The sequence below is a fragment of the Oryzias latipes genome, chromosome 9 (assembly GCF_053564925.1).
Source record: "Oryzias latipes strain Hd-rR chromosome 9, Olatipes_Hd-rR_3.1".
Classification (NCBI taxonomy): Eukaryota; Metazoa; Chordata; class Actinopteri; order Beloniformes; family Adrianichthyidae; genus Oryzias; species Oryzias latipes.
The window spans coordinates 1,408,679-1,422,272 of NC_136245.1; the positions used below are offsets into that span (position 1 = coordinate 1,408,679).

Genomic DNA, 13,594 nt, shown 5'->3' on the forward strand with positions numbered 1-13,594 from the left:
GACATACAGGTCGTTCTAGTGCTGGGGGGCCCAAATCCAGGCCGAGGTCCCACCTCCTCCCAGTTTTCCAGAATCCCTGCCTTCTCTGCTGCTGATGACCTGGATCAGGTGTGTTTAGCCAATAAGGAGCTTCAATGTTAGGATGGTTGGAGAACAGACAGAACACGGCCCCCAGGTCTGAGTTTGGGCCCCCCCTCTAGTGTGTCGGGGATGTTTATTCCACCTGTAGAACGTTTTTCTCCCAACAGCCGAACCAGCAGCATCATCAGCTGCCCTTCCACTGAGGGAGCACGTGCACAACTGACGTCACATTCCTGCTTCAGCCTTTCGGACCCTGCAGGCCCCTCCCCGCATTTTCAACGGGGTCACGTCCAGCTCGATGTTTTTGGACATGTCTCCACACGCGCACGTGCCTGTTTCTGCCCACTTTTTATGAATGAATCTTATGGGAAAAGATCGCCGATGTCCCGCCTCTTGATGTATGAACCGCTGCAGATACACGGACGCACGTGCGCCGCGCGAGTTCGACCTGGACTTAAACCAGCAACCACCCAATAATGTGTTGCAGTTGGGTCACGTGCAGATCAATCAGAATTGAATCAATCGGGCGGAGAGGGTCGAGTTTCTGTTCTCCCTCTGCGGTCCGTCACCCCTCCGTTCCTCCCTCCCTCCCTCATTTCCTGTCTCCCTCTCTCCTCTCTGTTGCCATGGAAACTGGGCCGGTCCAGGTGGAGCCGCTGGTTGGCGTCTCGGCTCTGTGGATGAGAAAGACTCCGCCTGGTTTCCCCTGAAGCAGCAGATTTTCCTGAGGAGCCGCTGCGGTCGCTGGACGCCTCCCGGGAATCCTGTCATGACTCCGCAGTGAGGCGCGCCGCGGGGGGGTCTGTCTTCGACGCGGTCTTTTCTGTGCGTGGACGCGTCCGCGGAAGAAAGGAGCAACACCCGTGAAAATGATGCATCATGGAATGTGGAAGTCCAAACTTTGAGCAACAGACCCGCGCCGGGCAGAGCGGCGGGACTGACGGAACCGAGCCTCCTGTTCGGAGGTGAATGTTGGACTCGCGTGTCGGTGGCCCGAAGCCGCGCTGTCAGGACCTGCAGAGGGACGGGCCGCCTCCGCCTGTGGTGATGCTTTTCCATTTCCTCTCTGGTGTTAGTTTTGGTCAGAACCGCGCTCTGCCAGAATGGCTCGCTTTGAAGACGAACCGTCCAGCCGCTATGGAGGCGGCGGTCCCGCGGGGCCGGCCAGAGGGGCCAGCCGGCAGCCGGGGCCTCCCGGGGGCCCAAGGGTGTACAAGCAGACCATGGCCCAGAGAGCCAGGACTATGGCGATTTACAACCCCATCCCAGTCAAGCAGAACTGCCTCACCGTCAACAGATCCCTCTTCATCTTCAGCGAGGATAACATCATACGGAAATACGCGAAGAAGATCACCGAATGGCCATATCCTTTCGGGGCTTAGGTCCCCCCACTCCCCCCATCCTCTCCAGCACCACATTTACCAGGCAGGAGCGGCAGCACGCTGCTCCACAGCCGCATTCGGGTCCACAGAACCACACTTCCCATCTTTTCTTTATTCAGCTCAAACTGACGCAGAACCAAACATCCGGTTTTGGGTAGTTTCCTGGTTCTGGGGTTTTCTGGTGGCCGGGTCAGAGGTTGCGGGTTGGTTTCCATCTGGCTGCTGTGGACGGCCTCGGAGCGGGAGCTGTCCGGGGTGCTGAACTCCTGAACCAAGGCGGCGTCTGCGTCCGTTTAAGGGAGGAACCACCTGTTGAGGTTTTGGTGCCTCGATAACAGGAGAGTCCCGGATGCTCGGTTCGTTTCAGATGGTTCTGGTGGTCAAACAATGCAGAGTTTCCGGTGAACGTCTGAACTTTGCCGTCTCTGCGGAACGGCGCGTTCCTCAGCCCGGTATCATCGGCCGGTTCCCTCTGCTCTGCTTGTCTGTGACGCAAACTTGAGGCGGTGAGGGGGCGGGATGATGCGGGCACACCTGAGCTGCGGGGCAGAATCGCCGCAGAGGAATTTCTGTGAATAAGCAGAGAAAAAAACAACGAGAGGAATCCTTCAGATTCTGATGGGCTGCAGGTTTCCATTTCCAAGAGGAAAAAAAACTTTTCCTGGCCACATTTTAGTCTCTGAGACATGTAGGACTTAAAGAGGCAACAAACGCAATATTTCAATGTAAATGCCATTTAAATGTCCTACAAGAAGTGGACTGATTGGTATTATATGTCCTTTGCTTGAGGTTTAATATTAAATATGTCAGTAAATATGTCAGCTGATATTTCTTCAGAAATGGGCGTTTCTTGGACTCATAATTCACATTCCGTTGTTCACATTTCTAAAAACAGCTCATGTGTTTGAGGATTGTTTGCAGAATTCATCACAAATAACAAAGAAATGAGGAGAACATCCACAGATCAATACTCAGTCAGCAGAGATGCCATGAAGAAGTGGCTCCTCCTCAGTGAGGAGAATCTCACCAACATGGATTTGCTGTAATCTGTTGGTGAGTTAAGACCAAAGAGGAAATCATGAGGGAGGTGTGTGAGTGAGGAGGATGCAGAGGAGACGGTTCGATGGAAAGACGACTAAGAAGATGAATGTGTTGATGAAGACCTTTATTAACACACAGTGAAAGTGGTCGACCTCCTGAAAACCACACAGGATTTTAGTTATTTGTTTTGTAGGAAAGGTGATCATAGTATCTGTTGTTTCTCTTTGTGTTGTTGATTGTGACAACTTTGTGTAACAGCAGAACTGAGCTGAGCTCTTGTTTGACTGGGAGAAGTCTTGATCTTTGGTTTGTGGGGTTCTGCTCCCTGATCTGTTGACTCTCCTTATGTCTTGAATGACAAACAGCAGAAAATCAAAGGTAACTACAGTAACACTACTGTAACACTACAGTACTTACAGGGTATTTATGTGGTATTTATGTGGTACTTTTGTTGTACCCACTGGGGATTTACAAGGTACATGTTGTGTATTTAGGTTGTACTATATTTGCTTTATACTTGTGTGGTACCTACTTGGTATTTATGCTGTACACACTGGGTTTTTACATGGTACCTACTGTGTGTTAATGTGTTGTGTTCATGTGTGTTTTGAGCCACATTAGCGCAGACTCTTGGGTTATTTCTTCAACCCAATTCCTGATCTATTCCTGTTGGGGTACTTTTTTTTTTGGGGGGGGGGGGGGGGGGGGGGTGTTATAGAAGTTTCATTTGAACCCAATTTGATTTTTTTTTCTGAGTGAAGGTAACCCTGAAAAAATGTAGTCCCTTTTTAGCCTCAAAGGTTGGGTTAAAAACAACCTAACCTGCTTTATTTTTAACTGTAGAACTAGTACCACATAAATACACAGCAAGTACCATGAAAGTACCCTGTGTGTACAACAGAGATACCATATAAGTACCACTGAAATACCCTGTAAGTGCTGATTACTGATGCAGGAACTGAGCCATGAACCAGCAGCGTCCATCATGTGGTGGTCTCTGTAGAAAGCACTTCCTGGAGTTTTTTCACTTCCTTAACACGTTTACTCCATTCGAGTACATGATCCTAGCCACCATCATCGCCAACTGCATCGTGCTGGCATTGGAGCAGCACCTCCCAGCCTCAGACAAAACCCCCATGTCTGAGCGTTTGGTGAGTATGACCGTCTGCATGCAGACCCTTCCTCTGCCTCTCGCCTTAAACGTCACAGCGGGTTTCTCTGTGAGGGTCTCATCATATGTTTGATCCGTTTTTTATGAATGGAAGCCTCTTAATCTTCCTCCAAATTGAGCTGTTTTTGGTAATGTGTCCCCACACAGCTCTATTTGGTAAAACTTTGTTTTAGGTGAACTGGAGCCGGATGGAAACCAGAGTGAATCTAAAGGGATGTTTCTGGATGTTGATGTTTGACTCTTGAGCTGCTTTTGAGTTTCTCTGAGGTTTCTCATTGGTGTGCGAGTGAGTTCCTGTGAACAGGTAAATGTTCACCTGTGACCGCTCTGTCTGTCCCTGACAGATCTGCAGGTAGGGAGTGTCGGCGTGTGATTCAGTGTTCAGCAGGAAAACAACGCTGCTACCTGAAAACTGTCAGCCTGCAGACTCCTAATGCGACCCTCACTGAGGAAAACGAAGGGGCTTTTCTGTCAACACTGAGCTGTTGGTCTTCACATCCTGCCTGACTGTCTCCGTCTGCCTTGCAGGACGACACAGAGCCCTACTTCATTGGAATATTTTGTTTCGAGGCTGGCATCAAGATCATCGCCCTGGGTTTTGCATTCCACAAGGGGTCCTACCTACGGAACGGCTGGAACGTCATGGACTTTGTGGTGGTCCTGACAGGGTGAGTGGCTTTTGCTGCATCGGTGGGGGGAGTGGGGGTGGGCAGGTGGTCATGGGTTGTGTGATGCTCCACGCTGAGTGGATTTAAGGACGGGACAACGCATGAAGGCGTTCTCCTCACAGCAGGACGTGGTGTGAAGTTCTGATCTCTTGTTTGGTGGGAGATTTTCGGAGTGAGAGCGCACGTGACGCCGGTGCGGGGGTCCCACACGAGGCCTCCCACTGACAGCGGGGGGACAAACTGGAAGCAGAGCTTCACTCTATCAGTTTGGTTTATCATCAGGAACCTTGAATACTAAACTGTAAAAGCGTTTGTTGAGTTGAACTTAGACTGTAGGAAGAATGAAGGCCCGCATCTCCAGAGTTCAGCTGTTTGGATGGAGATCTGTGGGTCTGGAGCTACAAATGAGTCTGTCCTTCATTTTCTGGAGCATTTAGTGGATTTTTACGTTTCTATTTTTATCACTTAGGAATAGACCACTGCCACAGAGGATGCTCCATGCGTGTGTCAGGGGGGTGGGGGTCTGGATGCCGTTAAGGTTACGTGCTCCACAGGAATTTGGGTTTGAGGCAGTGACTCCATTTCCTGGGCCGCTCATTTGGATCCTGCCCCTCCCTCCCCCCACGGGTGAGAGGGATTTGTGGTCGATGTAACGGGTGACGTCCCCTGGAATGGCTCCTGTGTTGCTGGGACGACACACAAAGCAGTGGATTTTCTAAAATGTGATGCGTCCGGGATATGAAGGGTGATGGGTTGAAAGACCAACGTGGACCAAAGCATCTACAGAGTGCATCCACTCATCATCCACTGCTTGTGTGAGTCTGTATGTGTGCGTTTGTGTTGTGAGCTGAGAGGTTATTGACAGGTTGTTGCGGGCCGTGCTGGGGGAGCTGCTTGCCTTTTTCCTGTGTGTGTGTCTGATTGAATTGGTGCTGAACAGGCTCACATGATGACCATAATTGCAGGTCTGGGCGGGGCTAGAGGGCATTACAGCGTCTGTCTGGACCCCTTATCAGAGCCGTGCTGTGTTGATGTCTCGTGCGTCGCTGTGCCTTAACGGACATGTCAACATGCGTGCACGCACATGCAAACACACGGCGCGGGGCTCTGTCTGTCTGTCTGCAGGCTGTGTAAACGGGCTCCCAGCAGTCAGACGCAGTGACTCAGTGAGTGTTTGGGTTTCAGCGGGAGCTGTCAGCTGAGTCTGCAGAGGAGGAGATCACAGCCGTCTGCAGTGCTGCATGAACAGACGAGGAGGATCTGCTGTCACAGACACTAAACTATCCACCATTTACTCTTACAAGGACCTGCATGGCTGTCATGCTCCCAAAACGTGACTCCATCAAGTCTCTCTTCTCTGCAGAAGTGTCTGAAAACAACAACTGTAGCTGACCTGAAAGATCCAGTCCTCGACTGATGGATTCCTTTGTGTTATGCAGAAACACATTCCTCCTTGCTGATGGAGCCTGCTTGGACACAGTTGATGGTTCTGAAAGGAGGAGTAACTCTCAGTTCCCATCATGCCTTTGGTGGATTGGATGTGTTTATGGTCAGAGTTTGTGTGAACAAAGATGGCGCTCAAACGTTTTCCTGTGATAAATATTACTTTCATGCTGTTATAAAGTCTTTTTCTGAAGATGTTAGGTGAGAAAACAGGCAGATCAAACCCCTGTAGCTTCTCAAAAACGAGGGATTTGGTTCTTCCTATTGGGGGGAGAGATCACTCAGTCCAGTTCTGCTATGCAGTCAATGGATCGAAATGAGGAACAACTGCTAATAAAACAACATAATGAGTAGAAACTTGAATAAAAGCAATGAGCAATTCAATATTAAAACAATAAGATAAGGAATGTTAAAATTTGGCATTAATAACACTCTTAATAAATAATAAATAAACGAACAAACAAATAAAACATTTAGCTAAAAGCCAAGTTAAGCAGACGGGTGAAGGACTGAACTTTGGTTTGGTTTCGGTCAGTAATGTTACGGCTTTGGTCTGTTTTGAATCGGCCCTCTGTCCCACTGCCGTCCGCTTTGTTTTTTGTTGTTACGCCACGCCACGCCACGCCACGCCACGCCACTCCTTGTTGCACCCAGGGTTTTGCTATGCTTCAGTTTATTTATTAAGAGTTTTTGCCACCATGAAAAAGGTAATTTGAATTGTTGGGAGGTCAAAGGGCAGCTGAAGGGAGTTTTTCTCTGTGACAGTCAGATAGCTGCGATACGGAGGATTTTTTTTAAACTGAGATAACGCAGTTATGATGATGATGTTGATTTTTGGACATAGTTTCTGCAGAGCGGCAGACGTGGGCAGTACTGTTGGAGTAGAGCAAGCCCGCCCTCACTTCCCATCATCCATCTGTTTACACCCTTTCCCCTCTAGCTTACAGCCCCTCACAACCCCAAACTAACTAGTGGTGCACAAAAAATGGCGAGCAGTATCGTAGCGATCCATCCGTCCAGTTGTGATCCAGATTCCAGCTCAGACCACGAAAACAGACGTTTTCATGGATCTACTGGTCTGCAGGTGGATGATCAGAAATGGGCGGAGCTTGGAGCTAACGGCCTGCAGATTGGAGCTCCTACGTCACTGCTACAGGCTTTTTCAAATGCTGTTCCTGATTCACAATGATTTGCATAAAGAACCTGTTAAAGAAATCAAAAATAGGATTTTTATTGAAACGGGTCTGTAAAGCAACAGAATTATTTTAAAGTTTGTTTATTTCAGATTTTCCTAAAGATGTTAAAGACCCACTCCAATCAAAAACTTCCATCTGGATGTTTCCAGGAGTGGGAAATGACACACAAGGACAGACAATGCTGTGAACACAGTCTGAGCTGTGGAGAGGAGGCTTCTGTTTGTGGGAATGATGTCATGTGATCATCTCACAAATACATGTCTTAGTGTGTGAACTCCATCAGGTTCTGGAGCAGGTTGGGATAATATGAATCTTAAAAATGTATTGACGTAAGGTTAGTGTTTTTCTGTAAATATAACATCTAAATGTGCAGAAATCAAAATCGAATGAACGGAAAGAATCAAAACCAAAATAAAAAAGCTGTGAGTCTAATAGATTGTGGAAATTCTTGGTGATTTTGATTCATTTCTGTTTAAGACTTTCAGAAACTTAACGCAGCATCTGACCGACAAAATGTTGTGCATAGTATTTTAGGAGGGTTTAACAATAACCACTAATGAGAGAGTTTCTTTCTGTGAAAGCAGAGGAAGAACAGACGGAGGAGCCTCACTCAGCTTTGGTCAGTTTAACCTTAAAGAACATGTGATCTACTCTGGATAAAGAAGAGAAACGGAGAACCTGAGAGTCTCAGACAGACTAGAACAGCAATAGTGTCCAAGAAAAGAAGAAGATCTTCTTGGAGGCATATTTATCATCTGATGGTCTCACTGCTTCAAACTGATACACTTTGAATGCTGTCATGCAAAAGGGATTGAATATGAGCTGAGTGAAGTTCCATAGTAATACTTCCCACTGCTTACTGAGGAAACTGGACTGGATCTGGTCCCAACACTGTTCCAAACACAGAGGCTGCTCTGCTTTGTCAGTTCGGCTCTTTAAACTCCAGAGAACTCGCTCTGAAGCGATTCTGCCGACTGACTCCGAATATTAACAAATCTGTGCCGAGGCTATGAAGATGAAAGTAAAAGCAATCTGCAAATTCAAGCTGCTGTTTCCTGGAAGGCAGATTATTGTGAAGCATTTTACAGAAACGTTGACCCTGCCATGAAGGAGGTGAGACGCTCGCTGTCTCTCCTCTCTTTCTGAGTCCTCGAACGAGAAGAGGTTCCTTTTGCTGCCTTTTCCATCAACCAACACGTACATTCCTAGCAGATGCCACTTCTGTCAGGTTCAGGAAGATGGACAGAGCTGCTAATAAGAGCACACGTCTTCCTCCTTCGAGCTTCTGCACCGATCAATACTGCATTGAGCTCAAGTCTATGGATTGCTGCCGGCTCTCAGATCCCAGGCACCAAAACACAGCATGAGGCTGTGAAACGTCCGTCAGACACCAGTGAAATGCTTGTTCTCCCAGCAGCTGTGTGGTCCTTTTTGGTGACAGATTTCCCTGCTAGTTCCTCCACACATGATCAAAACATTTGTATTCTAAGCTAAAGGGGCTGCAGCGCCTCCCAACCAAGTTAAGTGGCAAAGAATTTCCACATAAACCAATCACAGCTAGACTGTCTCAACACCTCTTAAAGTGTTTCCTCACAGACCTCACGTTGAAAACATTAGTTTTTTTCCAGTTTTTTGGTCTTTCTTAAAGTCTCACTTCGATCTTCTGATCCGTTCCTGTCGTCTTTTAATGATGATGATGCTGTTTTTAGCCAAAAAACCATTGTCGCTTTCTAGGACTTAGTTTCTGAAGAATGTCACCTCTGAGCTGTTGGCATGGAGCAAGCCTGTCCTCATTTCCCATCATCCTTTTGTTTACACTCTCTCTTTAGCTGACAGCCGCTCACACCCTCAACCGAACATTAACAGAGCAGCGAACATGGCAGCAACATTAAAGCAGTATCAGATCCATCCATCCGTCCAGTTCTGATCCAGATTCCAGCTCAGACCGGGAGAACAAAGACCTTCATGGATCTGTTGGTCTGACAGTGGATGATCAGAAAGGGGCGGAGCTTGGAGGCTGTGGCCTCCAGATCGTAGCTTCGATGTCTGACAAACTTTTTTTTTTTAATCTGCTACTGATTCACAATAATTTGGACAAAAATATGCAGAAATGTTGTTTTACTCTCAATATTCTTTATATATGTCCTGGATGGATTTGACTTAGTGGAAACAGTTAAGTTTAGTTTCATAGTACACACACACACACACACACCTACCCCCCCCCCCCCCCCACACACACACACCCACACACCTACACCCCCCCACACCCCCCCCACACACCTACACCCCCCCCCACACACACACACACCTACACACACAGGCACACACACCTACACCCCCCCCCCCACACACCTACACCCCCCCCCACACACACACACACCTACACACACAGGCACACACACCTACACCCCCCCCCCCACACACCTACCCCCCCCCCCCCCACACACACACACACCCACACACCTACACCCCCCCACACCCCCCCCCACACACCTACACCCCCCCCCCCACACACACACACCTACACACACAGGCACACACACCTACACCCCCCCCCCCACACACCTACCCCCCCCCCCCCACACACACACACACCCACACACCTACACCCCCCCACACCCCCCCCCACACACCTACACCCCCCCCCACACACACACACACCTACACACACAGGCACACACACCTACACCCCCCCCCCCCACACACCTACACCCCCCCCCCACCCCCACACACACACAGGCACACCTACAGGATCATTTAGTATCACCAGTGAACCTGTGAGGCGTGTTTTTGGACGTTGGGAGGGGGCCGAGGTGTTCAGAGAAAAGCCACGCGTGGACGCAGAGATCATACAAACTCCACACAGAGGAACCCAGCTGGGGTTCAAACCATGACCCTCGTACTGCGTGGCAAGACTGTTAATTAGGTCACATCCCAAGTTTTTAAAATCAAAATCCTAAAGTTTCGGTGATAAATACTCTGGGAGTTCCTGAAATCAGTCAAACCTTGAAGAAACGAAACATCAGATTTCTGGATTTTAAAGAGCGTCTGTCTGAGAGTCTTTTATGTGAAAAAGGTCTGGGTTTTCTACTGGCGGCTAACTGAAACGTAGTCCTTTTCTGTGTACTGTCATCCTTGTATGCTCAGTCTGGTGTCAAACTGAGTTTAAAGTTGTACTTTTTCTACAACTGTCAAAACGAAACCACCAGTAAGGCGAGCACGCTAACCGCTCAGGAGAACACCTTGTCACACACATTTGAGTCTAAAGCTTGACAACACTACAGGACATTCTGTCTCATGTTGATGTAAATGTCAGAAATGTTGTGTTTGGGGAGGATTTCAGGATCAGTCCATCACGACTTTGAATAAGAAGGACCCTTGATGGGGGCCGTCTAAACGTTGACACCCACATGTCTTCCTGCCAGCTTCACCCACATCCTTCAGAGCTGTGGTGGTCAACCCATCAGTATTTATGGGGGTGACAGGGAAGGATGACAGGACCCCCAATTGGGTTAAATGAGACGGTGTACCTTCCTGTTGTCACCTAGTGCTGAAATGCCACACCTCCTCCCCTGAAAAGAGGCGTTGACTTTGTTAAAGTGCACCGCCATGCACATGCACCGTGACTTTGAGCTTTCCAAGCCGCGCCGGCTGTTCCCGCTCAGGATAGGTGAGTCGGTAGCTTCTTCCAGACGAGCACCGAGGCATTTCAGCACCTCCCTTCTGGACAGGATGGTTGTAGTCCAGAGCAGGGCTGGACAATCCTGGTCCTCATGAGGAGCCATGTCTGTTTTCCCGCTCCCCCTGGGCTGCTTGATGCTGGTCAGCTGATCAACTGCAAGCTGGGGAGCCAGAGCTGGAGGAGAGGCAGAAGAAAAGGGGGGTCCAGCCCTGTGGCAGCGCAGCTGCAGGAAGAAGGAGCAGCAGGTTGCTGACTCCTGCTGATCTGTTGTGATCAGAGTTGGTCCGGCTTCTGTTATGTTGGTCTTTTAGGGTTGAGCAATTGTTTTTTTTGTCTGCAATGAAATGTGAACAGACTCTTCAGCTTCAGAGCTGCAGAGCTGCAGAGCTGCAGAGCTGCGCAGCTGCAGAGCTGCAGAGCTGCAGAGCTGCAGAGCAGATTTCTCAGTGAGCTGCTCTCTAATGAGCTCCTCTCAGAGGAGGGATGCTGCACTAAAGTTGTATCAATAATTAACAGACTTTCTCTGTGGATGGATCAGAGAAAGTCTGTTCTTTGATGGCAGCAGGAGTGTTTTCCTGTCAATGCACTGGAGCGTCTGTCTGCACGCCCATGTTCACGGAGGCGCAGACGCTCCAATGCGGGTTTTGCCCCCGTGGTTGTTTTTTGCAGGAACTTTGAGTCAGTTTAGCCCAGTCAGAGTTTTTTCATTTCACACATTTACCTGAGATATGACACATTCAATGAATTCAGCATCAAACTGAAGATTTATTTAACCTTCTGTGTCTAAAAGAGTGAAAGCGCAGGAATAGATGAAGTGTGGAAGAATGCGATTTATGCTGCAGGAATGAAGCTGCTAACGTGCAGAAAGAAGCAGCTGATAAGATTATCTGTGATCATCACTTTGTGACAATGATCAGCTGATGCTGCCTTTGAGGTGCATTTAATTATTCAGAGTTTTCAGATTCTCATCTGCAGGCTGTTTGCCGACTTGTTGCTGTAAACCTGCTTGACACGGTTGAACAAAATCCCAAACTGATGATCCAATGGTTACTGTAACCATTGAAGACGTCACTTCACCAAAGATTTGGACGGTTGTAAAGGCTGACATTAAACATTAAACATTCAATAAAGAAATATTAAGAACGTAATGGGAAGTTTGCAAAAATTGTTTGAAAAGTCTTTTACATGTTAATAATGAAGCATCAGTTTTATTTTATGAATCTAAGTTTGGCTAAACTATTTTAGCCAGATATTCTTTTTAGCATAGAGTATCTTCATTTACTCCAGAAGAAACGCTAAATGCTGCACTCTGCTACTGTAATCTGCTTCTTTCTCAGCTGGGTTGGGGACGTTTCTGAGTAACGTCATTTTACAAAAGGATTTAAGTGACAAAGACAAAGGAGTTGAGAGTTTCCTTCATCATCTCCATGTGAAAGCTGATGTCCAGCTTTGCAGCTCTTTGAGGTGAAAGGAGACGCCGATGACGTCTTATAGCAGAGCAGGTAGCTCCTCCCACTAAGCATCAGGGGAATGAGGAGACACGCCCCTGACCTCCCAATGACATCACATCTGCCAATGACAAACATTTGAGTGCATTCAATAAAAACAACACCTGACTTTTCTACGCATGATGAACTTGACTTTCAAAAAAATTTCAACACAATTTCTTTAAGTTGTTTAACCATCTTATCTTAGTAAAAACCTTTTGGAAAAAATGATTAACCTATTAGAAATGAATGAACGGCTCTTTTCAGGACTTTGACTAATCAGCAGTGATTTGATCAGACATTCAAAGTTTACACCTAAAATAAACGGATGTATGGTCTGGTTTCTAAAATCTTTTCCATCTTTCTCTCTTTAGTTTCTACTAATAACAACTCTTTTTAATCAGCTGTTTGGTTCAATTAAAACCTAAATGTTTGCATTATTAGGGGTGTGGCCTTTTGATTGGCAGCGGGTGGACACGACAAACCTTTCACTTTTTTACTTCCTCCTCATAACCTACCATTCTCGGGTGTTGCTGAGGTGGGCGGAGCAAAGTCAGATCCACTGAAGGCTTCATGCTGGTGAACAGCCTCAGTGTGTCTGTAGGTCTGACACTAAACCCAGCACCATCTCTGGCTTTTGGCGGCCTTTATGCAGATGCCACTTCAGCTGTGGGGTCAAATCACGTGGCGTTCATGGTCAGCAGGAAAAGCAAAACTTTACACTGAGGACTGAGAGTGAAGAAGGAAAGAAACGAAGAAAAGAAAAAGTTGAAAATACAAAACAGCATCTGTTACAAATTAACCTTCGTTTTGGTTTTGACGTTTTTACCAGTTTTAGTTACAAATTTACAGGTTTTGTTATTTTCAATGTTTCCTTCAAGTTTGCAATATATATATATATATATATATATATATATATATATATATATATATATATATATATATATATATATATATATATATATATATATATATTACAAATTTACAATGTTATTATCCAACTTTCTAAATTTTTTTCAAGCTTATAATGTGCACTTTGCACTTTTAAGATTTATTTTAAAGGTTTTCAAATGTATAATCTGGTTTTTCCTTCACCTGGCGTTGACCCTGATTTGACCCCTTTGTCCGAATTGTCGTCTCCAGTAATAATAAATGGGATTATCGTAGGGATGTCATCACTGGGATCACCCTGCCAGCATTAGGATTATGCATTGGGATTATGCCGTCACGCCCCAAAAACCGTTCCAGGTCAAGCTGAAACCACGATGGCGTTTCCTCTTCCACAGAACAACCTCAGTTTAGTGATTTGGAGAATCTGGGAATCACTTTGGCTGACAGCATGACATTTTGAAGGTATTCCAGTTTGAAAAATGTTTTAGTTCCACATCCAAGTGATGCAGTTTTACAAACAAAAACTGCTAAAATCAGTAAAATCATCAGTGT

General features: G+C 46.9%; 1 protein-coding gene across 13 annotated transcripts in view; it reads left to right on the forward strand.

Annotated features, from left to right (window-relative positions):
* Positions 1-1,044: 1,044 nt before the first annotated feature.
* The window catches only part of cacna1ba (calcium channel, voltage-dependent, N type, alpha 1B subunit, a), a 115,671-nt gene continuing 103,121 nt past the window's right edge, over positions 1,045-13,594 (forward strand). For all 13 annotated transcript variants that reach the window (XR_013658037.1, XM_078952392.1, XM_078952391.1 and 10 more), the window contains exons 1-3: positions 1,045-1,443; positions 3,549-3,655; positions 4,204-4,343. Coding sequence is in view for 12 of the 13 variants with exons in the window: in XM_078952392.1 (XP_078808518.1) it covers positions 1,185-1,443; positions 3,549-3,655; positions 4,204-4,343 (506 nt within the window). In the remaining variant the exon portion in view is untranslated. The remainder of the gene's footprint in view (positions 1,444-3,548; positions 3,656-4,203; positions 4,344-13,594) is intronic.